General features: G+C 38.2%; 1 protein-coding gene across 4 annotated transcripts in view; it reads left to right on the top strand.

Moving 5' to 3' along the window:
- Window positions 1-25,211, top strand: part of LOC114876777 (fibroblast growth factor 17) — a 102,017-nt gene extending 76,806 nt beyond the window's left edge. For all 4 annotated transcript variants that reach the window (XM_029188595.2, XM_029188593.2, XM_029188592.2 and 1 more), the window contains 4 exons: window positions 14,717-14,762; window positions 17,103-17,235; window positions 23,703-23,809; window positions 24,041-25,211. In XM_029188595.2, coding sequence (XP_029044428.1) covers window positions 14,760-14,762; window positions 17,103-17,235; window positions 23,703-23,809; window positions 24,041-24,457 — 660 coding nt within the window. In that variant the 5' untranslated portion in view covers window positions 14,717-14,759 and the 3' untranslated portion in view covers window positions 24,458-25,211. The remainder of the gene's footprint in view (window positions 1-14,716; window positions 14,763-17,102; window positions 17,236-23,702; window positions 23,810-24,040) is intronic.
- Window positions 25,212-27,948: the final 2,737 nt, after the last annotated feature.

The following is a 27,948-nucleotide window of genomic DNA, read 5'->3' as shown; positions in this document are numbered from 1 at the left end:
ACCTGTTGTTTGCCCATCGTATAAAAACTTTCCAGCCCTATAGTCTGCATTTTTCATATCATGAAAATATTTTTTTTGCGCTCCACCGTAGCGTGCACGCGAGCCGACAAGAAAGTTCGACGAAAGGTCGGAATCGTTGTAAATTATTGCTCGGTGGACATGTGGCGTTTAACGGTGGATAATTGATTGCCGGTACCTAAGACCTGGTGAGAAGAGAAGATCCGCTCTACAGGTTCACTCTCGAGGTATAAATTATAATTGAATTAGCCTGAGCTCTTAATTAGCCGGCTCTCGAAGGAATCTCCACCCGGTTCGTACGACGACTCGCGCACAATTTCATTTTCTCTCCGGTGGTCGCCCGGTTCCTTTCTATGATGTTCCCGTCCTGTTGCATCTTCTTTCTCGCCGCTTTGTCCGTGTCGTATGAGTTACCTGTGTCCCGCTCACCTCCCGCAAGGTAATTTACAACGGGGGCGTTGCTATTGCGTGTCTGACGCACGTCTGTTTCTTCTTTTCTTACTCTTTTCTTCGCTTTTTCTCGTGCCTCTTGGCTCGTTCTTTGTTTTCGATGTCGTACGACAATATTATTCTTGAAGCAATGTGATCCAGTTTCGTATAAACTTGTTAATTCAAAGCGATAATGTATTCGCAGTTACGTGTCTTTTTGACACCTTTACTGTTTTGCAACAAATACATTTTGGAAATTTTCGTTTCTTTTTTTCATTTTTGTGTTAACTCATCATTCCCATTGAATGATTCAGTAAATTAATCAGTTGTTTGATGAAAAGCAGGTAGAACGAAATAAGGTTACGTGATCGATGACTTTCCTACTAAAACCGCGAGTGCACAATCGGTAAGGCATGCAATTAATGCGATATCGATCCGAATCGCGTTACACACCGAACGAGCACGGTTGCCATTACATTGGCAATCTCTTTTCCAGCTCGATCGTAACTCCGCCTTTTATCGTAGGAGCTTCGTTTCCGCCGGCGCGTGGAAAACAAACGGCGACGCTTCGTTGTACGCGACTCGCGTTCGCAACCCCATGTTTCTTCCTCTTCTTCTCTTCATTCTTCCTAGCTTCTATCTCGTTTTTATCTCTTACCCTCTACGGGTCTGTTCGTGTGCACTTGGTACACACACTCGTAAAGCAGATGTTTATTATCGCGCGTGTTTCGCGATAAGCGTCCTCCCTTGATGCCAGTTCCTCTTCGTCCGTTATCCGCGGGCATCGCGACGGAACGTTCCTGGGACTTCCGGCGACGCGCGTCCGGACACTTCCTCGCAAGAAGCTGCATTCTGTGATATCATAAACGTTATTGTTATCCTAAAAGTTGGGATCACAATTTTACGTCGGCTAAGTCGTATTTAATTTGGAATAAAATTTTCATTTCTTTGGATTAGGGTTGTCTTCACCTTCGCAATTACTTGAAATTTAAATTTTATTCCACTGCATCTTTGACAATGAGAATCTACTAATCAAAACATAAATCTATCCTAGCACAGTGTCTAATTGAAAACGAAATACCGACGATTTCCGAGATAAAACGATCGAGCACAGCCGTGTCAGCATTCGCGTCGCATAAATAAATCAACGATCGTGCTCTAGCGATTTTCATAATTCCCCGTTTCGTCAGACCGACTCCTCGGCAATTCTAATTTTACCGTGCGAGGGATGTCGTCCGTCCTTGGGGTCCCCTGGAAATTCGGCTCGTTAATTCATGCTAGTAGACACGCGACCGCGGATAATTAATTTCTAGTTTCAGCGAGATCGCATCGAGGCCGCATGTAGCGCCGGTCGCGTTTAACCATACAGCTAGAAACGATGCTCGGTCCCTAAAGTCGTACATCTTTTCCCTCCATCCTTCCCTTTCTTTCTTTCTTTTCTTTTTTTTCGTTGAACCAGAGAAAGAGAGTAGAGGGATGGAGGATGAAAGCGTTCCTTTTTTCGTCGTTCAATAAGAAGAAGCGCGATCGAGAAACAAGGAAAAGAGAGAACGAAGGTCCTACCGGCTAAGAATAGCAGGCGGTAGCCGTTCGGCTGATGCAAATTCGAGCCCGAAAACATTCACGATGTATAATTCATCGTGCGGCTCTTGGCTGGCGTCTGCCTACACGCGATACTACGCGTGCTCTCGTGACAATGACACAATGTTTGCGGTTACCGAAGGATGTGTACCGATATGCTTGTACAGGCGGCTAGCATATGTGTTCCGAGGTGTAACACGCGATAGCTTGAGCAATGTTCCGACCTCCATCTACAAATTTCTTGTGGACACACGTTTCGGCTGTTTCAAGCAAATTTAATCGATAAGAAATTTTCCCCTGAATCATTTAATCCTTTCGCTAGGGTGTTTGAATATCTTTGTTAGCCAACCGAAATTTTGGATATTAGGATCATCCCTAATTTATATTGAAAATGAAATCTGAGATTCGTCATTTTGACGAGTGATGATTATTTCAATATTAAACGAGTTAAAAATGACTCATTTCAATCTAAACCAGATGGAAATAATGGATGGGAGAAAAACGATGAAAGCTCGATGCAATTTCCTTTATTTCCTATCTTGTCCGATCCGATGGCTTCCTATCGCAAACGTTGTGTCCGTAAATTCGTCGATCGTAGAAGAAAGATTCGAAGACGTACCCGTTTTAGCGAACGAATCGTGGACCCCTAATAGCTTAAGTTTTCTCGTACAGCACGGAATCTTTCGGAGAAAAAGAAAGGAGAAAATCGTGGCGATGTAAGTTCTCTGTTGAAGGTTGAAACGACACGGTCTCACGAGTTTGGGGATGACGATGAACCGCCTTTGGAATCCGGGTGCCGATCGTTGAACCTGAACAAACGGACCAATCCACGATACGGCTCGTAAAGTCGTAAAAACAAAAGTATCTCCATCGACGTTTCCTGGTGTTTGTGTAGGTATCTAGTATGATACGAGTACGAATAAGAAACACATAGTCACGGTTACGAACACGAATAAAAGTCCGAGAAATTGCAGGCTCTTTGGAAAAAAAAAGAGAAAAAAAATGAAAATGCGAGAAGCCAAAATGCTTCTGTTTTTCTCAAGTTTTACCTTAGGAAACTCCTACCATAAAAACGCGTCGACGAACGATATATCCAAATCAATTCACCCCATAGATAGATCTTGATGTGCCAAAGTTTTGATCTACGGTTACCTCAAGTTTTCATAAAGTTCTTAACTAGGCACTATGATTTCATAGTTCTAAGCAATTGCACTCACTAGTGAATTTATTATTCTTTCGAAGAAATTGTTTTGTGAGAGGGTTTATTGGCAGGGAATGAATGAATTTAATTAAATTGATTAAGGAAATTTTTTTTAAGCACACAAAGATTAGGTTAAAAAATTAATATCAATATAAATATGTAGCATATGAATTTTATAAGTGACTTTTATCAGTAATGATATGAATTATATTTCATTATCAAGCGATGAAAGTGTGTCTGATTAGTTTGCTTGTCTGACCAATCTAACACTTATCTACTTAGAGAAATAATAAATGTAATTAAGTGTACAATATATCAATTTCATAAGCATTTCCTGATTTATAGTGCATATTCCGTAATTAGAAGAATTGTATTTCATTATCAATTGGTGAAAGTGTGTTCGATTGGATAGCGTGTCTGACCAGTGCAGTCTTTATCTACTTACAGTGAATCACGAAAGTATTCGTACCCCGTCAATGTTTCACTTTCTGAAATTCTATGTATTTCTTTAAAAGGAAACTCATCAAATTTATATTTTTATTAATAATATTATTCTCGTATATTTTTATTACCGTATTTTTTGAAATCAAATAAATTCGAACGATACAGAAGTGAAACTTGTTTGCGATATATTTTTAGATTTCATTAGAAAAATAATTTTTTTTTTATTGATGTTTCTTCACTTATATGGAATTTCCTTTTCGATGATGACGGTGTGTTTCAATTAGCAAGTGGCAAAGTATCTTTACGAATGCTTTCAAGAGACGCAATCATCACGAATATCTTTGACATACTGCTCGTGATGATAGAATAGGCATCGTGTTTTAGCACGTCCTTTTTTGTACGAGAAGAAAATAAACAGGAATCAAGACTGACAATTTGGTTACTTGTATTATGTGTATAGAACTTTGGACTTGGGGTCATGAATGTTTCGTAACTCTAATAACGTTATCAGACGACAAAACATTCTTACAACAATTTAAAATTGCTTAACTCAAAGTACTTATTACTGTAATAAGTAATATTACCCATCGTGTCATTTTCTAATTGTTACGCTCAACGTTTGAATGCAGAATCTGTAATTATCTAGTTCGAACGTAATCATCACTTAGAGCAATAAAACGGTATCGTATCGGACCACCTAGACGCGGTTAAATCATCGTCGGTGTATCGAGACTATCAGCGCTAATTAGCGACAGTGAATACCGCCAATTGGATACCGCGTTCTTGCTGTCTGTATTCGCTGATTGGATATCACTCGACCATGACATAGTCCCTCCTGCTTCGGAGGGAGGACCGATCGTTTTACTCGGCTCGTTACATCCATACATATCCAGCCTCTAAACAGGTTCTATTCTGAGAACGTGCTTCCACTTTCTCTCTTTTTCTTCTTTCTCGCCGCTATCATTACTCAGTATGTACAGATCACTTGCTAATTACATTTAAAACGGCTCGTGTAGTTACAAAAGTAGGTAATTTTGTCAGTGCATAATTTTCTCTGCTTTAAATAATTCATTCGATTTTAATAGAATTTGATTTTATGAATAAAAAATCGTAGAAACATTAAACGTTCTATTTTTAAGTTAAATTTACAATCACGAGCCGTTATTTTTTACATTACAATACTCTAATTAGGTGAATGCAGAGCAAAAAAAGAATAAAAAGGCGATAAATGGGCAATCGTCAAGAGCAGAGTTGATGAATACGTGATAACAATTCCATATCGTAACCCTTTTCTAGAGCAAGTAAACATTTGATTATCCCTGCTGATTGTATTGAGCAACTTTTATCTCGAGTATTTCGACGATGCACGTTAAATCATTCACGTAGTAGTTCGGGTGTACCCGATACAATCGATTATATGAAATTTCTGAAAACGATTACACAAATTCATTTTGTCTAATCAAAGTTACGTTAATAATATTGTGCCATAAATTAAATTACAATAAATATTTCCTGTGATTATTCTTATAATTAAATAATAGTTTTTGGAAACGAGGAAAAATTGAACGAATCTCGGTAAGTGAACATCGCTATCGTAAAACACTTCTAAAACAGCGATACATCAATCACAAACCATCTTCATTCCAATCAATCACTCGATCTAGGTTTCTTTTTGCAAGGATTCTCTAAGCGTACGTAATATGTGTGATCGCTGACCGAATCGATCGGCGAGCAAAGTTCGAATCGCTGGCTCGTATTGCCAGAAGAGTGCCCTAAAAGTGCACCGGTTCTTGTGCGGATTCGTTGCCTCTCAGTTTCGTATGACTAACTCTGTTGACTCATCGTCCAGTTCGATTTTGTCGAATAACGTTTTTCCTTCATCGTTGATGTAACAATCACGAGATTTCTAATACAGATTGAACGGTATATGGTTTGGGATTTAGATTTCTAAATCCATATTTCTAAATTCATATTTAGATTTCGAAAATTTTCGAATGAAATTTTATTTGAAATAAGAAATTTTTATACTCGAACCAAAAATATTTAGAATGGAACCAAAGTTACACGTTTGTGATCACCTTGTCCTAACGTGTGGCGATGGCGTGAAGGAACGTAGGACGAGGGCAAATAATGGTAAACCATGGATGTTGGGTGATGGTAACGGTAAAAAAATGGAAAGGACCAGGAGAGAAGAGCAGTTGTCTTGGTGCCGTCAGAAGTGTACAGATAGCGAGAGGATTCGGAGAAAAAACGGAGAGAGTTAAGTGATGGTGGGTGGGCGAGACGGTTATTTAAATGCCCATAGAATCCATTAGAGATTACAGGTCGAACAACAAATGTCCGGCTGGATGAGCCAGAACGAACGGGTACGATACTTTTCTAAATAAAACTTTCTTTTTTAACCGTGAAAAATGCTTTCCACTTTGATACGATGACAATGTTGTGATGATTGGCACGCTATTGTTGCTTCTGTTCACAATGGAATTCGTAATGTCGCGTGAATATAATAAATAATATCGCGGAAACGGGAACGAGAGGGTGGTAACTGGAGAAAATTTTGAAAGGGAGAAGATTGAACTGTTTAATCATTGATTTATGAACTAATTAAATACTTTGAACTTTATATCTTTGCGACCATCAGGTATATAACAAAAATTTTTTCAAATATTTTAACTATTTGCAATTACATGCACATTACTAATTCCCCCAGAAACGTGTCTAACTACTTTGAGATAAGAATGAGCAGTGTATTAACGCATATTTTGAAAACAGGCTACGTGATCTTTGAAGTAAACAAAGGGGTCAGTGAACGAGATGAATCGTGTTTGCCTTGATACGTATTGTACTCCTTTCCCAACCATTCGCGAATCAATTATTCATCTTGTTACACTGCCAATAATTTTAATTATGTTAGTATATAACAATTTTTCATTCGCATTCTGGTCTATCCAGAAATACCAAAATCCCAAAATTTGAGATGGACGAATAATTTTGTGGGGCAGTGTATACGAATGAATCGCATTGATTGAGCCTAGCACATGATTGAAGGCGTTCAATATCGGCGTGCATTTACGCTTCATTCACTGACGTCATTTCCGTGACGTTTCATGCCTCTTCGTCGCACTTGCAGATGAATCATATTCTCGCTAAACAGCTAACGAGTCCAGTGATGTCTCGTTGAACATATTAAATTGCTCTATTATTCTAGTCTAGCTGAGTAACACCAAAAGCAAAAAATTTAAATTAATTATAATTTCTGTACTAATTAGAGCTCGAATTTTTAAAATTTTTTAAATTATTCTGAACTTATCATAGCTGAATCTAGTAGATGAAAAATAATAAGAATTTTCTTAAAGTATAAGAAGGCATTAGTCCTAGTTCAGACATCTTGGGATGAAAAAAGCGAAGGTGTTGAATCCTCGAAAAAATATTGTAATGTTCGAAATTCTCCGACGTCGCGTCGTTGATGGGCGAATGCGAATGAGACCGGGCCACCGGCGGGTTATCGGCGACGAAATGAATTCCTAAAACTCAATTAACTGTGGCCTTCTTAACTGGCGCTCGCTTAACTAACGAGACGCGTCGTGTAATGAATGGTCCCGCAGGATGCTGCGCCTTGTTTAATAGTTTCGTTCGAGCATGGGCCTTTAGACCGAAGAGATTCTCCTTCGAATTCGATATCCGCCCTAAGAGCCTCCGGGCTATCCAACCCTTTTAAGCAGACCTAAAAGTAAAACGCTAGGAATGCCGGGGAACCGTGGCTAGCTGCTACTCGATCGATCGGGTAAAAGATCTGTTTCACGGTGATTCATCGTCGGCTATTTCTGGTGACACCAGCCATGAAAATCTATAGAACAGGGATTAAAATGAAGCGACATGAGAATTACCCTGGGCAATAAACTGGTACCGCGGTATACGGTCCATTCCTTTGGGAAACAAAACCTTTGAGATGTCGGTGATGCAGGTGTTAAGTAGCAACCTTTCTGGTGAAAGTTGACGTATTATTTTCTCAGGAAAGATTTTACTATCGCGTTATATAGTCCCGTTGAGATTTATGCTGACCCTGAAATGTACTAAGAACTTCAATTTTCATTTAATAAATGGAACTAATGTTTTCCTGTAGCTCATAAAAAGGGTGTTTTAATTTCGAATGTTATATGAAATTTTGCCAGAATAATTTTTTCTATTTTAGAATTTTCTTACAGGAAACTATTTTATTTTTTATTTTATACAATAAATATATACGTATATTTTTAATAAAGAAATGGTCTGAAAGGAGCTAAAGGAATCCTGCATTCTTCTTCAAATAGTTACTTTTTCTATTGTAAAAGGGAAGGAGAAAGTGACAAGGAGCGTGTCAGAATGAATGTGACGCCGGCGGAACGTCTTTTTCAAGCAAAAACCACGTCGCGTATACTCTTCTCGCGTGACTCCTCTTCTTCTTCGTCCTTTTCTTTCACGCGTATCGTTCTTCTTCCTGCTCGTTGCAGATTGTCTTCTTGACCGTGGAGGGAACACTCGAAGACGTTCCTCTGTGTAACGTTTCAGAATGCGTTCGATCGTTGCTCGTAAGCAGACGACGTCGACGACTACTATCCGCCACTTCACGTTGGCACCAGCCACCAGCCACGAGTGTTCTTGTCACCAAAGGGAAAAAAAATCAAATGGTCGGCTCAATCAACGAGATAATTTGCATGCCGCGCTTACGCCACGCGAAAAAATGCCTAACGACCTGGTTCCACGCATAATCTGATCGTCCCGTACTAAATCGTTTTCCCAAAATTATGGGTAAAAATGAAAAATAAAAGTGCCATGTGTTTGGGGTAATTGGCTATGGATTATCCATGTATAATTTTTTGGTTTCAGCCCTCTTAATATTTTCGATATCAACGTCACATATCATTTTTCATTTTATACACCTCAAAACAGACGAAAATTATTTTATTTCGAAATAATGTAAAATTAAGAATTGTTAAAATTTTCCTTTCCTTAATCATCACAATTAAGTTCAATCAAAAAATGAATCTCATTAATTTTGTCTGTGATTTGAAAAAATGCATCGGGTGGCGTGTAGTGTTACCAGTAAATTAGAAATTCAGCATATAGAGCAGGATGACGAACTCGATGGTGATGAATTTCATGAAATAAAAGATGAGTCGGATAGTTTTCGTAGAAGAAACCAAAGAAACGCTGCTGTTTCGGAAAATAGAAAAGTGCTTGCGTAAAGTGAACAAGCAAACGTCACTGGATGAAGTAGACAAATTAGTGTATCGGTATTTTTTCTTTTTTTTTTTTTGTGGAAAAATAACGAAGAGTTCGTTCCTAGCATACAAGTCATGTTTGTCTGGAATAAGTGCTTGTTTAGTCACCTTTGAAACGGTGGTCGTTAACAATGTTTTGCTAGAGATGAATCCAAATTTAGATGTTATCTATTAGAGATGGAATGTCTATTGCAATATTTTTATAAAAATTTGAAATATGATTCTTCATTTAATTCTTTGGTCAGTGAATAGATAATGATTATACAATGATCATGAATAGGAAATTCTTTGATCTACTCTAGTATGTACTTGAAAAGAATTTCAAGGGTCTTTTCTGTTTCTTCCTCTCGATACCTACCACCGTGATAGTTGAATGTTAATCGATAAGATGTGCGATCAATCGTGAAACGGAATGCTTTATGGTAAAAAGAGAAGGGTAAATTTGAGCTTCGAAGATGTTAAGACCCCTTTAAGCTAAGAGATTAGGGTTTTACGACTACCATGTCATGTCACCGCGATAACGTGCCTCTCTCTTGACGTAGAACTACCTTCACGCTTCAAAAAGTACCATTTTGGACCAGAAATTTCGCTGTTGCATTAATTAAAATCTGAACTGTGAAATAATTTAATAAATACAAATAATTTCAAAATAAAATAAGTAGAAAAATGAAGCAATATTTCATTGTATTTTATAAAAAAAATGAATTGAATTTATGTCACAGTGTTTACAGACAGTCATTGATATCAAAGGCAAAGAAGCAAAATATTAATATTTTAAATTATATGTATTTCCTTTTGTAGTCAGATGTGTTTTCTGCAATTCAGATTAACTTTATCGGTTGACTTTGTAGGAGATTGATTGCGCCTATTACTCGTCAATTACGAACGTTACGGTGTCGAGCCATTGTATTATCGTAACGATTAGTCACGACAGTTTACCGCTGCCGTCGAAAATTCATTGATACGAGTGATTTGTCGCAACTTACCACGGAGTATTTAAGGAACATTTTGGGATCTGCCATTGTCGGTGACGCCAGGTGACTTTCTCGTGGATTGAATGCTTCCTAAGGGTGTTCGCACTGCTCGTCTCGTGATTCGGTTACTAGGAAGGTTTGTAGTAAATTTCGTGGTTCCATCAATAGAGACGTCGACGTTTTTCTTCGCTTTTCTGTAACGGCACAATTTTCCGTAAAGAGAAATATGTTCTATTTAAGGGTAAAGCCACCCTGAAGGTCTCAGAATGTTATTTCATAATTTTAACAATGGTTTTCTTAAAAAGTATAAAAGTATCATATTTACATTAAGTTTATTAGGGAAGTGAATTTCGTTCAGTATTAATAAATAATTAGCTACTAATAATTTTCATCAAACTTTATTCTTCGAATTGCCATACCATACGTGTCACCATTTGATATTCAACAACCTAATAGTAGATGGTACCGAATCAAGGAATCATTATCCTAAGGGAGTGATCGGGAAGACGTTGTCGCTTGTTAGGACGTAGGAAGGAATCATCCACGGGGATCCAGGCTTGGTATATCTAGCCGACAGGCGGTGTCCAGCTGAGAGGCATCGGCGTCGGGTCAGTAGTCGCGTTTTTCATCGGCGTGTCGGGGCCTATTCAAGTGTTGGCAGTTTTTCACGCGGCAGGCGACAAATATCCCCACTAAAATCCCCTTTAGATGAGTCCCCACGTGGCCGGGGATGTTACGCCGGATTGTATCCTCGGCAGCATTCATCGTGCTGGTCTCGTGCCGGTGACAACAAATCTCGTTTCCCAGTGCTCCTCTTCCGGATCCTGGCTGAGATCTTCTTATAAATCGTGGAAATATTTTCCTTTCGCGTACGCGACATAGTTACTCGTCAATCAAATCAACCGAATTGGTGTTCGATTTGTCCATTACGTCAGCATTACGAAGCGGTTGACAAAGCCACTTAATCCAGGCTAATCCGAGCGGATTCCTGAGGAGTCTTGTCGCGTAATCATAGATGAATTCGAGTATTGCCAAATCTAAACTGATAATAACGTTTTCCGGATCAATAAGTGAATTTGAGAGAAAATTCTTCAATGCTGTGCGGTGTTAGATTTTTGATTAAGTAGGTGATACTTGGAAGCGTTTAAGTCGTGAATTATCGACGGTGACATTTATTGGTCGTAAATTTCGTGTGGTCCCTTTTTTTTATAATTCTACTAAAAAAGTTGCCGATGTATTGCCAGGAGGATAGAGGAAAATATCTCGGTCTTTAAGTCGGATCAGTGTCACGATTTCTTTAACTTACCGTGCATGGATTGAGATGACACTTCAAAGCGGTGACACGCAGATATGTTTACGGCAGTTTGGTGAGTTACGACAGTCTTAATGACGTGCTGAAGTAGCATATAAAATATTGTTTCCAACCGAATTGGTAACGAAACATTCATTCATTGGTTCGTTACTGTCACTGTTGTTTGATTGATTTATTTTGTCGTAAAATATTTCTGATACGATCAAATTTCTGAATTTTTCAAACAAACTTTGAACTGCCGTATATTACACCACCTTTACTGATAAGGAATCTGATAATAAATCAGATGGTTCAAAGTTTCTATTAATCATAATTGCATGAATTCCTTGTATTTGGTTTTGTACTTTCAGTGCTAATTATTTAACCCTCATGAAGAGAACCCCAATTTTAATTTAATTTTCTAAATTTTACATCGTTTTCTCTGAAAATTATTTTTAAAATTTATAGAGAATAATTATTGTACTTTCATCTTATCGTTAATGTATGCAAATCGGATTTCGAATCGATGATGGAAATATTCGGAATGGCGGAATCGCCCTCGAAGTCCCACCTTCCCATTCAACCTCAATGACAACTACAACTCTTCTTCGTCGATACTAGAAATACTGGAAATACTGGATTTTTCACGGAGAGCATGCTGTTGTTCATTATGATCGGTGCCGCATAGTCTACGGCTGTTTTCCTTGTTATCATTCCTTTTCCCCTCGGCTTCTCTTTGCTAATAAAACATTGACGATTTAACATTTTCTTTGTTACGTAACGATCGCCGAGATATTCGAATGTTAATATATCCCACGCCTTTCGATACCATGAATACCTTCGTAGTGGAATATGGTCAAGCGTATTCCACTGTACAGCTTGATCCATGGTCGTTAACGCGACGGCTGTGTCAGCGAAACGTTACTGTGACTAACTTTGCAATTATGTAAACGGCAATCGCGGCGAATTGAATACTCATTAACGCTTCCAGTTGAAAGATCAATGATGGACGATGCACGGGATTGAGAAATTAGTCATTGCTTTAGCAATCTACAGGGTGTCCAGGGTTTCTCTTAATAAAGTTATGGGGGTATATTATTATCAGAAAGAATAAATAAAGTTAATTACACTTCAATTTAAAAAACAAAAAAAAATTGCACATTGAATATTTGAAGAGCTATTTTTGTACATAATTATTAAATTTATTTAAATATTTATCATGGCATGGCATCAGTTTTCTTATTTTCTCTTGGAGAAATTTTCAGTAACCATTTTTGTAAGCTCGTTTTTCATGGGGTTGAACAGATGAAAATTATAAAACGAAAGGTCTCCTACAGTATACTTCTCTCGGTTAACGATAAATTTTAGCGAACTTACTTTTTTGATCATAAATAACAAGTTACTGTGCGGAGTTCCAATTTGGACTTCCAATTCGGACAGCAGGATATTTAATCCTTACTTCTGGGTGTGGTCATTTTCATGTGTAAATATTATATTTTTTACTCGAGCTCCGGTAATAAAATTTTTATATTTTGCATTTCTTATTTTTATAACTGGGTCAAGATGACTCTGCAAACGTGCAAGGGTTAAATAATTATTGCTTCATATATCTATATATAATAATGTTAGAAAAGTAATTGCAGTTAAATTCTTATCTTGCAAATATTTTATCTTAGTGCATTTAAATATTTATTGTTATTTAAAATTCCATCAACTTTTAAGATGATCTTAAAAATCTTTGTGGCAAAGATTGCATGTGCAAAGTTATAATATCAGTTTCATCGCATTTGAAAAGCACTTTCAACGGATCTTCGTAATTTCGCAGGACACCAATTAATTTTCGAGAAACGCTTACGCGTGTACTACGGCCCGTATTCGGTCAAGTATTCATTTGAAGCTTCCGTGGCAGTCGTACCAATGCAATTAAGCCACGAAATTCGAGTCGACTGCGCTTGCTGCACCGTGCTGCACCGTGCTGCACATTATGACTTGATGTATATCGCACAGAACGCCTGATGATAAATGTACAGAAGCATGATGCAAATTTTGCTTTATGATCCAAGCAAAACTTCTTACTACCAAATGGAACGTAACAAATTTGGTATTGAAAGTTGTCAAATCTTTAACACCTCGCTAATTGGAAGTCTATTAATAGACTTTTTGATTTTATCTGAAAATCAATTAACACCTTTGCTCTTGCAGTGAAAGTGCATTGGAGATTTATTGTAATTTTAATACAATGATTCTTTGATTGCAGATTATCTCATTTATTATCAAAAACTTAAAACAATCAATTTCCAAATTGAAATTTTTAACTATTACATCTTATCCATTTCTGTAGCTTATAGGTATTGGAATGGTAACTATCTAACTAGGTATCTCATAAATTACCAGCTCCAAATATCAAATACACGAAAACACCTAGTAATTTTACATTAAACAGCATGTTTATCGATCTAGTAAACAACGTTTCACTTTCTACAGTCTATACTTTCTCGAGAATAATTACCGGTCGTTTGTATTTATTGCGGCCTGTTAAATCACACGGTACCAGATTGAAACATTAAAAAACAAGGTTGTGATTTGCCTCTATCAATGTCGCAGATTTACGGTGGTGAAAAGAGGAAATCGGGAAACGTGGAAATTAAGAGCAACGCTGTCGCTTGTAAATAATAACCCAGTTGCGTACGAGGTGCATGCGGTGAGCCACTGCACCTGGTTGCATAATGCGAATGCATCTCGTGTTACAGAATATAGGTGACCAGAAACACCGGCGGCAGCAGTGACGCTGGAAATGTTCATTATCCGTTCACTTTAATTCCAATGGATTATTATTCGCTTGTCGGTAGTTCTAAGATTGCCAACTTTTTGATTTTCATCTGGGAACCCTTGATTTCAACACATTGATTAAATTATTAGAATAATTTGATGCTTCTAGTACTACGCTTTCTTAATTATTTGTATTAATTTTACAACTAGCAATGAATTTAACGATTTAAGAACACCAGCTAACACGAATAAAACGAACAGGATTTTCTGTCGTGTATAAATTGAAGCAGAAATTGCAAGGAGTAATTTTTGATGTAGTGTCACTTAAAGGAATATTATTAACGTTTCGCAACGAAGATAGGAATCGTGAACTAGCCTCAACGCTACAATCTGTCCGCCGTAATTTATTTCTACTACTAATTATCTCGTATATGTATTCCTTATCTGTCAGAAGCGATCCACCGCGTCCGATGCTTTCAATTTGTACCGCTACTAATAGTAACCTCCGTCGCGTGGGACCGTACTCCGTAATCATGTGAAATTTATTTGCATACGATAAATCATTCGAAGATCACGAATGATTACACTGCGTGCCATCAATTGATATCTCATAAATGTAATAGCAAATATTAATTGGAAAAATTTTCTTCCGGGTGTCTCTAAACTACTCAGTCTAATAATAAATCCATTCAATACTTAATAGAAATTCAAATATAATTAACAAGATGTTTCTTTTTCTTTGTTCCAGGTTACCACAGCTTGCCGTTTTAGCGAAGATTTTGTGCCTCCTGATGGTGAGTAACCCTTTTAAAAATAATAGTTTTAACAAATTTGCAATATTATCTAGGATTGGAAAAATGAAGACACTATAATTTTCAACATTTTTCCCTGTAGGTGTAGGTGTTATAATTTCAAAATTAATAATTTCATTGCATACTATGCAATATTTCATATAAAAAATCCTGAATTCACAAAGCATACACGCTCGATTGAAAATAAAATCATTCCCTGATAACAGCTGCTATTATTCTCGAAATAGAAATGTTCAAAATGAAAACACGAAACAGATGCACCTATATTCACGGAACAGAGAGATAGGATCGTTCTACTTTCCGGCGATTACGTGGAAAAAAGAATTCCTGCTGTCAGGGGTGTTTTCGCTCTACGTTCATAGTTCTCGGGAAATACTGCTGGCCTAGATTCGCCGCCTCTAACGAGCCGTGTAAAATTTGAACGAGGGCTTTGGCCACGTTCGTGCCGATTCCGTGAACTTTTGCATACTTTACTTGTTCGATAGATATGTACGGGGGATAATACACGGCTGCCAGGTCTTTGTACAGGAACAGTGACTAGGTCAGATGAAAGATATCTCTGGAAGAGGCGAACCTCCGCTATAATCGCGTGCTGAAAGTCACTTTACTACTTGGTAAATTGGCGATTACGTTTCAGACCACCTTACCCGGCACAGATTAACGTTATACCAAACAAATCCATTAAAATGACGGACGTACGGATTTCATATTTTTATTAGAGAAATTAGCGTTCTCGTTTTGTCGTTATTAAGGATATAATAAATGATAACCGAACGAGCACGAAATATTGCAATTTAGATTTACGGTCGATGCATCCTGGCCGATAAACGATGACGATTCAGACAGAATTATCGTGGAGCAGATTTAAACTGCGTTTAAATAATGTTTATGCATCCTCGATACCGGTTGCGAGCGGCGCAATAAACGGTTCGTCAGTCCGATAAATAATTAAATGACCGGTCGGCGCGTTTTAAATAAATTTAGTTGTTCCTCGTCGACGTCGCGGCGAATGGAAACGACAACAATTAAGTGAGAATTTAACGAATGACCGAGGGTACGATATCGCGAAGACATTTCATTCGCAATTGGAATCGTTCATTCGCGACCTTCGTAACGATGCCGTGGAATTAATTAAACCTCGTCGTTGCATATGCAACGGCTGCAATGCAGCTACGCAGAGGTGCATACGTTGCGTGCACCAACCTCATTGTCATAAAATGGTTTAGTAGTAGTATAGTACCGGTGGTCAGACTTAGCCGCACTTTCGATCGTGATCGGTTTCCAGGAGAAATTGAAGCAGATTGTCATTAGATTCTATTACGTATATTAAATAAATTGACACTTTGACAGCTGGTGTCGAGTTCTTTGGACATTTAACTTTCTATCCCATTATTACTTACCTTATTTCTATCTACTCTATTGAATTAGGTATTTAGAATTCATAATAATTTTTCTTTTAATTAAAAAGAGGAAAGGCACAGAAATAATTTGTACACCAAATAAATAATTAATGAAGCTTGTAATTTATTTATATTTGACAAAATACAAGAATTTCGTAACATATTTTTTTATAAAGCATATCTGAAATTGAATCTCCTTACTATTTCATTTTTCTTTTTTTTCGTGTTATTAAAAGGATAAAGAAGGAATTTAATCATTTTAACGATACTTTGAATTTGTACAAAGCAGCAAAGGGTTTAGTTGGTCCGTCCGGACGAGCTCGTTTAGCCGTCATAACATTGTTACGGCGCCGCTCGCGAAATAAAAAGAAGTGTCAGATTCTACGACCATTAATGGACAGCTCGTGTTCGCTCGTTAACAAATCTTTTCGTCGGTATACAATCTTTTGTGGTCTCAGCTGTAACGACGTTTCTCTGTCTCTCTTCGATAACCATAGATTTTTACTCCATCGAGTGAATCGCAAAAAAGATCGGCCACGGAACGACTCAACGAATGATTCGATGCCGTGATATGTGAATCGATCGTAAAAATGTTCTTGCGAACGGTCGTGAAGGAGTTGCGTCGTCTTTAACGATTTCACGTTCGGTCGTCGAGCTGGAAACACGCTTCGCGGATCGTTCTTTCATCCTTTTCAAAATGCTGAGAGTTAATGATCTCCTCGGAACCTGGTGCCATTTATTTGACATTCGTTAAACGCTATTTAACGTTTAATTGCTCTTCACCCTAAAACCTGATTCTTATTAGCGTTCGAATAATCAATTTTCTTGAAATAAAATTCTAAATTCTAATAACACTTCCAGTGAAATTTCTTATTTATTTTGGCAAAAATTTCTCTGACGAAAAATGATTTTTTAATTTCAGGTGGTGATGTGCGGGGCGGTACCGGCAATGGTGCGCTCCGTGAGTCTGTATTCGACTTGCAGCAGCGGCAATGTCACTGTAATTAACCGCACAGTCAAGGCCGAGGGACGCAATGAAAGCAACGCACCCTACCGTAAGTAAGAGTATAATTAATCACATTATTTTAGCGTACAATGTTATTGGGAAAATAATACTTAAATAATTAATATAAAATTAGCTACCACCCTCATACTTCACTTACGTCCCCAAATTGCATCTAAGGCTACTACCCTCATGAATCGTTCCAGTGCCCGCAAGGGAACAATTTAGGAACCAAACTAAAATAAAACAGAAGCATCATTATTTAGAGAATTTTGGGCTAAACGAACGGTCTCAACGTGTGCGGTCATTGTACAGAACAGGTCGATCGGTTAATTGAATGAAATCGGGTAATTGTCTGACACGAGGCACTCGACCGTGACGTTATCTCTTCTGATCGATAGTCTCGCGGACTAAAAAGGATACCGAACGAAAGGGTAGCGCACTTCTCGAGGAAATAAACGTCTCAAGCTATGGCACTAAAGATCTTAATTTATAGCGATGCTTATCGAGCGACCTAGGGTCAGGGCCTTATCTCCTACGCTTTCGCTACCATACGCCACTATACCTCTCATCCTAGCCACAATTTTATCTTTACGAACTAATAACCGATTTCTGTTCCCCTCGTACAGAAGGAGAAAGATTCGAAAGTGACCATTGAAGACTTTCCATGAAATACAACGTATCGTTGACTCGTGATTGTTTTCGACCAGACACTGTTTATCTGGTACCCTTTATCCTACTTATTTATCGGTACCATTGTCTCAGGGTTCATGGCCATTTTCCTTGGAAATCGAATTTCAGTCGTTTATGGAGAAAGCTTGGTATTTTAACTATGGAAAAGATTTATTGCATTTCGCTTATCAGTTGATACTGGATCGATTTTGAAAATCTGATCGTTCGAAAATTCTCTTTCTAATCTTCGACGTCGGAAAGTATAAAGATCAAAGGAATTGAGATTTCAGAGGTGGAAAGTGGAATTTGTATTTCGACCGGAGGGATTTCATGGTAACCTGGAATTCTCAAACGTGTCCATGGTGAATACAAACAACAAGCTGTCCGCCCTATCCGCAACGCGAACGTTAGGCGGCTCCTCTTCTGACCCGTAAGGTAGGGGGGAAAAAGGAAGGTCCGAAAGGAGGGAAGAAGGCTTGTGCAAACAGAGGAGCCAGTTTTCGCGCCGCACACTGAGCCGCGTCTGCACCTCCCCGAGATCCATCACCTTCCGTCCACCTCTTCCTCTTTTTCCACCTCTTGCTGCCGTTGCTGCCGTTCTGCCTCCACCTTTTCCCTCTGTTACTCTGCATCTCCTACCTTACTCGCCACTTTACTCTCGACAACGAGCCTCTTCTGACCGGCGATTACTCAAGCTCCATTCGCGAAACGAAACGAACCGACTTCGCTTCACCATTTCGCACACCGTGAGAGAGTCCTTGAAACCTTGAATTCTAACTGGCGAACGTGAATTCCTCGTGCGGTACCCGATCCCCCTTAGATAATTAGCCTCGCGTGGAAAATTGTTTGTTTGCATACTTGGTGCTAATTAGTCAGCTTCGCTTCGAGAACCACCGTTTTATCCAGCTTATCTGTTCTGTTAGTTTTTAAATTCGGCTTCTCTCCATGGTCCGTCGTCCAAAGGGTGAAATCGAAAAATCTTTTCTCTTCCATCGGAAGAAAATTTGTACAATTATATATTATTATAAATGTATTTGTCAACGAGTAATTTGTATGCCCTTCGTAACACTTTATTACACGTCAGGATCTCTTGAACTAAACACACAAATTAAAATAATTATTACAAGCGAATGATAGAACGGTAATATGTACGTGTCAAGGATAATTCGATAATAACTATTATTGATGACGAAGACAAATATTAATTATTAACTCTTTATTACCCGACCAAAGAATCTAGAGTCACGGATATAATTAAATCTATTATTGTGATATTTTTATCACAGAGGAATTTTAATTTCCTTAAATGACTGACCGAGGTTCTCTCCTGTAGTCAGAAGGAAATCACACCTTACCTGGCCCAGAGGAGAAAGGAAAAAAAAGAGATAAAAAGAAAAATGATCCATATTGGGAGACGAAGAGGCATTCGTTCAACCTGGAATTTAATTATTCTAGTCGCAGAGAGCTGTGATTATCGTGTCAGCCAAGCAAATCAGGGTTTCACTTGTCATAATTTTAATCCGTCCTGGGACAACCGGTGCATTCTTTTCATTTACGTTCCTTTGTAATTTTGTGCATTTAAAAAAAAAAAAAGAAAAAGAGAGAAAATGAAGAAGATGGTCGTGCGTGCTGAGGCCAATCGTGCATTTAGGTGTTAACGATAGGATCGCTATTATACGTGCCAGGCTTATAACAAGAACCGCGGTTATACGCGTGTTTTCCCTTTTTTTTCTCTTTTTTAGCTCTTATTTCCCTTATTCCTTTGCTTACGCGGTCGGTACCAACCTACTCGCTTTCACGTCGTATTATAGCTTTCATAACGCCGACGCCGCGAAATTGTGGTGTTCCAGTGGTTCTCAGATAAATATATACGCCGGGATGTTCTCCTGAATTCATAGATAAAAGTACAGAATAAGAAGGGTTTAATTCATCTATGAATCTATTTATTTAATTTATTGATGCTTGATATAAATCATATTTTTATAATTCCAAAATTTAGATCACAGCCTTTTTAAAGATATGTATATGCATATGCTTTAAAATTGATGATTTCATCAAGTGGATTTTTATTAAATTTAAAATTAATATTTGTGATTTTATACCTATGAAAAGAAATCAAGCATTCATATTTTGTCTAAATAGATTTTTATTTGTTAGGGCACTGAAGGACACCCTGTAGAAAGGGAAAGATTTCGGAGTATTTTGTTCCCTGTAGAAAGAAAAAAAAAAGCTATTAGTTGCGAACCTATAACGAACGAAGAATCGGTTCCTGTATCGCGAGGAGCACGTAGAAGTAATATATGGGATCCATTCTTCTTTCCTTCTGTCTCGCTCTTTCCCACTTATACGCGGGGCCCATCCTACCAGTTATTATCGGGGGTAATCGTGCCTAAAAGCCGGTGCCCGCTTTTGATTAAAATTGGCTTTTAATTCATTTGGCAGCCTCTAATCTCGTGGCGGCTCCGATCAGAGAAAACGAGACCGATTCAGAATTCGGGGTTGGGGGAGGAAGTTTTCGGGAACAGAAGACATAGCTTCGAAGCGAAATATTTAGTTGCTCCTTCTTCATCCCCTCGTTCACCGAACGTTACATTGTGTACCGTGAATAAACGCTGTCATAAATTCAACGTGAAATATCAATTGATATTAATCACGGTACTTATCGCGTTGGAAACAATTTTTTTTTAATTTTCTTCAACTTTAGGGTTGAATTTTGGGACACACAAAATTATTGATAGTATTCAGATTGACATTGTCTTGACTTCTGTCTAAAATTTATATAAAAAATTCAATAATTTTGTACGTCTCTAAGTAAAGTTTCAGAGGAATCGTAGAATTGAATAATTTCAGTCCAAGTTGCGCAAGGAAACTTTACTGATAAGCTTTCAAAGACCGCGAGAGACTGTTCTTCAGTTTCTCAGACAAAACATCGGAATCAGGGCGCCGGTAACGCCTGTTTCGAGCCGATCGTACGTCTGGCAAGTTACTTAACAAACGTACATAGTCGTCACTGTCCTGACTAGCTCGCCTGAGTACGGTCTCGCTTCCTTTATTTGATAACGATAAGCATCGTTTGAAAACGAAGCAAACTTTCGGTCCCGATTGCCTCGACGACGACGTCCGTGAGTATATATCGGAAGTATAGAGTAGTTCGGTAATGGGTAACTGGAACGAACAAACAGCGTCTACGTATCATTTTCCGACTCGCTGGTATTAGTGTCAGCTTGTTATCGTCGTACTTTCCTCCGCCATTACTGCCCAGGTACATACATACGTACTGTCGTCCTTCATACTGCATTGCTAACGCAGCTGAAACGGAAGAAGGAAAATTCTACCGATAGTTTCGCCAACTTGTTTTCCCGTACTCGCGAACGGAACTTTGCGGTTCGTAATAACCCGCTGTGTATATCCCTGAGCTGCTTCGACTCCGCCGATTTCGTGGAAATGTTTTCAACCGGTCGGTCATTTCTTGATTCGATAACGGCTTAAACGACACTTAACTTAATACATTCTCGTAAAGTTTTATCAAGTTCAAAGGAAACGACGATAATATTCAGTTTTATATTGCAAACTGTCGCTGAAGGTATGTCGATATGTTTGTATTAAGTTGTTGCTTATAGAATGATGAATTTCGAGACGTGGAAAGTTCGACTACGTAGAAAGTAATTAACTTCCGTTTGCATTTGGAAAGAAGATTTTTTTTTAATTGATAGAAGCTTGACGGTAAAAGGAAAGAGAAAAAGCACCGAGGATGTTGGATTTTTTTCTGCTTTCTTCGTTTGCGGGTCACACGAGAATGAGTATAAGCACGGTGCGTAGAGAAAAGGAAGGAGGCAAGTCTGCAGGGTGGCCCATTTGCTGGAACCTCGTTAAATTCAAGTGGTTCTCGTCGGGTGCCTTCACAACATCGAAATCAAGAATGTCCCCGAACTGCCTCGTAAAGTCTCTCTTTCTTACTCCTGGTTCATCTCTCTTTTCCTCTTTTATTTCCCTTTTACATTTCTTTCTTCCTTTTTTCTTTTTCTTTCACCGCCTCCTAACAGTCTTCAGGAACGAGAAAAAGCAAGAGAGGACTTAATTTGACGCTGCCCTCTGACAAACCTTTCGTAGTCTATACACAGCGCCAATTAATTGCGCCACTTTCCTTAATTAATTGAATTCACCTTTCAGCGAACGTCTATCGCAGTGGCATTCCTTTCGGTCGACCAAGCAATTTGTTCTTCCCTCCGCTGTTAGATTGCCAACTAAATGCCCTGACCTTCCCGAGTGTTTTGTCTCGAAGCAACCACACGCATTTTATGGCAAAGGAATCGAAAAATTAACATAAATGTGCCATATGATTGTCGATTCGAATGGCACTTTTGGTGTCAATCACTGTATAGTTTACCCTATGCATCAATCAATGCGATTATTTTTAAAATTACCTATCAGATTCATATTTCCAGGGTAACTTACCCCCTGAAAAATTGAAGATATACAAAATCTGTCGATGTACCTTTCAAATTGAAGTCAATTTCGAATAATCAATGTTCATTCTTTTCGTTTATCCATATAAAAGTCTTCAAATGGATAATGCATATATCGTGTAGAAATTTTCATTGCAACATTTGCAAGAATATTTGTCATTCCTGTAATCATCATACGGTGTATAAAATTACAACTCACACATTCCTGGAAGTTCGATATGTCCTTTGCTCGAAATGGAAAGCCTAGCACCTGTCACTTGAAATATCCCATCAATAACTGAAACACCGTTGTACCTTAGGAATTTTTATTGAATAAAGAATAAGCAACACAACTTCGTGTGTTAACACTCTGACCCAACGAATATACAGCACGTCACATGTACAAAACTGAATATTTATATGGAAAATATCTATTTTGTTTATTAATCTACAAAATTTCAGAATAGTTAAAAAAAGGAAAGCAATTAATTGAAATTATGAATTCATTAAGGGCGAGTGACTTCTTTGAATAATTTTGCCTGAAAATTATTATTTCTTTAGGGCAAAAAGGAGACGAGAACCTTCAAATTATTCCTGAATAAAACGCTTTCAAATTTTTGGTCAACGGTGAAGCTCAAAATTCTAGTGGTTACCACCACCATATTCGCCATTACAAATCTCATTTACAGACGCTTAAATAAAATAATCCCGTTAGAAAGTACAGTATTCTCAGCTAGTACCATAAAGGCGTTCCGTCCTTCCCAATGGCAAAGCTCGGAATTGTGCACCTGTAAAAGGCAGCCTTCTATTTTTTCTTTTACCTTTTTTTTTTCTCTTTTACCTTTCGTTATCCGGAACAAAGGACGCCTGCTTCTCGGTCGGCAGAATTTCGTAATAGCTGGTGCGAAAGAAAAGGGGAGAGACATGCCGCTGCACCGAGCCACGACGCAACGTGCACGCTGCGGGGTCGACAGGACCCGCTAAGTGGCAAAGTACACACCGGTCGGTCTGTGCCTCCTTCATTAGCACCAACTAGCCACGGCGGCAGGCTTAGCCAACCTTTTCTTCCTTTCTCAATGTCGAAGAAGTGGCTGGAAGAGGGTCTACGAACATCGATGTAGGTACAACTTGCGCCATAAACCTCGACGAGACCTCTTCTCGGAAATATGCCAGCTCGCATACCGAACGGACAAAACGGTTTACCTCCTGTATCCTGCGGTTTCTCCCCGATAACCGATACCTTCGAATCATTCGATGAACCAATCTTGAATTTTCCTGGCAACTCGTTTCGTCTCAGCTGCCATGCAACTGTTATTAATTTTCAAATTGTAATTTTTCAAGATTTCATAATAAGTTTGCCAGACTTTTAATAACCGTATCCATTTGATATTTTATGTTTCAGAAAAACTTACAACGCAATCCGAAGATTTCACTAGGAAGTTGTACATCTTTGCAGAGAAGAGTCAAAAATACATTTGCTTCAACAAGCGGTGGAAACTCGTAGCCCTGGTAATAACTTGCCTACCAATTAGTAGACATATTTAATTACCATATTTAGTTCAGATATTTATATTAATCAATCGCATAATCGCTTTTACTAGGGGGTAGTTGGAGAACTCGTTAATTAATTACAGCGATTTAATTTCTCTAATTTCTCTAATACTTTCATAAAATCTCTGCATTTTTATATTTGAAAAATATGAATCAATCTGACAGACGGTTCTCTTGGAATGTTTCCAGCCGAAAAAGCATAAGGGTCCCATGTGTCAGTTTTACGAGGACTACAACGGCTCGTACTTAACCTACAGAAGCGTGGTAGACAGCACGCGGTACATAGGCTTCAACAAGGGTGGCAAACAGATGAGAACTCGAGGTCGACAGGAGTGCTTCAATTTCATCAAGTACAATCCCCATGCCAACATCAATCACCACAACAACCTGGTGAACGCTGACATGGGCGGTATGGATCCACGCGAACCATACGTTACATCTAGGAAACCGTCAGCTGGTATGAGGGCCGCGAAAAAGAAGTCCCTGTCGCAGGTCGACAATGCAAGGGGGATCGTTTACACGCATCGTTATCGGCATTCGAATCACTGGAAGACGCCTCGAAGACGACACGATAGTCGTCTGTTCGTCGAGGCCAGCAACTATTGAGCCATGTTTCGGCTCGCCGATCAAGACTGCCTCCTCCACATCAGTGAGAACCTGAGATCAGACTGCCAAATACGCTGGTGGAACGTACGGTCAAGATATCAGGAACCCACTAAGCGGCACCACGTGAAGCACGCGCCTCGATTGATCGCAACGAACAAAATGATAGAAAAAAAATGAAACAAACAGCTGGCTCGCCTTATGTCTCCTGCTTGTTTGCCTTTTTCGATCGACGCCCGACACGTTGGAAAGAGAAAAAAAAAATCAAATATATTAAAACGGACGAACTAGCAGGAAGACAGTCTTGCTGGTGTGTTAGAACTTTCGTTTAGATTCCATTCGTTCACACTTGCCCCCGACTGAATCCTTCTTCAGGCAAGTATATATTGCACGATATATATTGTATATGTATATCATGATTTCACGTATTCGTTTCCATCGCTAAATAATTTTATCCGTACGATACGAAACATTATTCTTCGGTTCCGTTAAGGGATGATATTGAAAAATTTCTTGCATTCGGATGCAGTGAGTTCGATCGTTTAGCGATGGAGGATTAAATTGAGTTGCGCACGATCGGCCTAAATCGTTGCGCAATCGGATAGCTATCGTGCTTCAAACGCTGTCATAGATCGCGATTAGATGCGTGGAGAGTTACAAAGAGAATCGGTGCACCCTCGTGGAAATATTTTCTTAGAATAGAGGAAAGAAAGAGAGAGAGAGAGAGAGAAAAAGAAAAATAATTTGAATCGCGTTCGAAAAAGAGAATATTTCTAAATAAAATAATAAGAAAGAAAGGTGCGCGCTGAAGAAGAAAAAAAAAAGTAATTAATGTAACCCTCTTACGCGCTCGCGCAGTAGAGCTCACGCCGCGCCAAACACTCTCTCGCTCGCTGTGCTAATTACGCCGCCTAATTTAGCGTGCGTGCGTGCATGCGTGCCTGCGTGTATGAATAATGTGTGCGTGCGTGCGTGCTCGCAACGTACACGCAGTTCTTACCGTCGCATTGATGTCGATGCTCGCGTTGCGATTGATACAAGCTGCTTTGTTCACCTGACGAATTTTTACTCTTATTTATAACGAACGAGAGTCGCGACATGCGTGTGAATGTCGATTGCTCCTCCCACAAGACAGAGAAAAAAAAACAAATGAAAACGCACACTCACACATACAAAGAGAGAGAAACTTTTTTGGACAAAATGAATCGGTATACAATTTCAGGAGAACAAGATGCGATAGCGTATATATATTTTTTAGTGAACTTGTTCGGAAAACAAACGTTTAGAAACAATGGGATCTCTAAATCTATTTTACACTGTATACACACTTGAAACGCGATTACTTTACGCGTCGAGCGTTATTATTCACACAGAAGTCTATTTTCTGATAGGAATGAGAGTGAGATAGTATTTGAGAGTCTCGGCTTAAACTGCGTGTTCGTGTACGAGCTTAAAAGTATTTGTGTGCATTTTTCTGATTTCAGTTTTTGTTTTGCGTGCGTAAGTACAGTACCTGGCAACTACTCTACTGTGGGCACCAGATATTTTACATACATTTCAAGTTTCTTGTGCTTTATCATTTTATTAACTCTTGAACAACGACGGACGGGCTAGGAAATTTTGAGAATTAACGAGGATCCAGATTTCACATTTCCTGTAACTTCCTAGGCTACTGGTAATGGCCTCCATTCCTGAGGGTGTACTTGAAACAGAGCTAGATCCAGAAGCATTGCTTAGAAGGGGTGATATAGGTAAAAGTATATTTCCGAATCTATTTTACAGGATTTGAAACTTTTTTTTATAATTTATTTATTGATATTAGCCTAAATAATCAAATTCACAGTACGTAGGTAATTGCAGTACGTACAATTAAATAATTTATTTTATTTGAAAAATGTATAGAAGGTATAAAAATCTGATAAAATTAAGATACTAACAAAGCTTAATTTTGTTAAGACTTTTTACTACTTTAGGTTGATCACCTCCAATTCCACCCCTCTAGATTCATCACTGATTTGAAATGCAACTATTTATGCATTTCTTTATTTCTGGTACATCTAATTCTATGAACTGGATCCTTGATTAGATTCAGTTTAAATTATCCAGTCATTCTGTGTACAGAATACATAAAATTCCATTTTTCATTTAAAGAAATTCCAATTATTCATAACATTAGATCTCATTTATGCATGTTTAGTTTAACATAAGGGAACATAAAGGAACGGCATTAAAGATCACTATGCAATTACACTCATAATTTATTTATACATAAGAGAGGATAATATTAACACGATAAAAAACATTATTTATTACAAAAATAAATGAAGTATTAACGAGTATAAAATTAGTATTTGTGAGAAAGAGTTCCTAATATGAAACCTTATTATTTTGAATGAAAAGTGTTTTAAACTCATCCATTCTATTTTTCACTAAAATATTAATTATATTTTGGTCAGAAATATAAGTATTACTCAGAGTTTAAAATACACCTTAAAAATTTATTAAACTAACAGAGACGTCCCAATTTCACCCCATTTTCGTCCATTTATAAAAATTTGTCTGATAATTCACTAAACTAAGTTTAAAATAGATGGGTGCCTATAATGGAGTGTCAGGGTGTTGTATTTTGCCTCTGAACGCGTGTGACTGCGTGTAATATATATATATTATTGATCGTTAATGGAATTAATCTTTAGGACGCTATCGCAGACTGTATTACTAGGTTAGTTACACGAATAGATGACGCGGTGGCGATTCGGCGAACGGAATCAAGGGTATGTTTCTATATCTTTTGAGAGATCCTTTGTTTCTCTGTAATGTTCTATAGAAAGCGGTATAGAAACACCTTTGACCCGTTCGTGTTCGCAGACTCGCCACGTAAGGAGCGGCCGGCCCTTTTTCCCCAAAAAGAAATCGCTCCCTAGGTAGCTTATTTATTGAAATCGTGTTTAGATACTATGGAAAAACCAAACTACCCGAGAAGAAAAGCTTTTCCTCTGCGAGTATGGAAACGTGCGCTGCTCTCTTTTATTTTACTTATCCCCTATTTTCGTTTTCTTCTCCCATCCCATCAACCCCCTTTTTCATTTACTTTTTATTTCATGACTATCCTCGAATCGATTGGAATATTTTACTGGTCACTACGTTTCCTATGAACGAGCAAATTCTTTAAATTTAACACATTCGCTATCAGATTTTTCTATATGAGATTAGGATCATTTTTTAAATTGGACTGTGCCATGCCTATAATCCAGAAAATAGCATAATATGCAAATGATGTACTTGGTTCAAAATTATGTTATTTTATGAAGAAAAATTAAATACTGTTAGAGAATGTGATAAATAAAATTTCTGTTTGTTCATTAGCATGCAGAAGTATTGATATTGATGTTTAACCCTTTCTCGGACACCTGGAAATCTTTGGTAGAACTTTTATTTTATTGTAATAAAATTCAGTATTTTTTTGTGTATTTAAACGAGATAGAACAAAGATG

Source organism: Osmia bicornis, chromosome 9 (genome assembly GCF_907164935.1).
Source record: "Osmia bicornis bicornis chromosome 9, iOsmBic2.1, whole genome shotgun sequence".
NCBI lineage: Eukaryota > Metazoa > Arthropoda > Insecta > Hymenoptera > Megachilidae > Osmia > Osmia bicornis.
The sequence above is the reverse complement of the archived record's forward strand: the minus strand, read 5'-3'. Positions and strand labels throughout refer to the sequence as shown.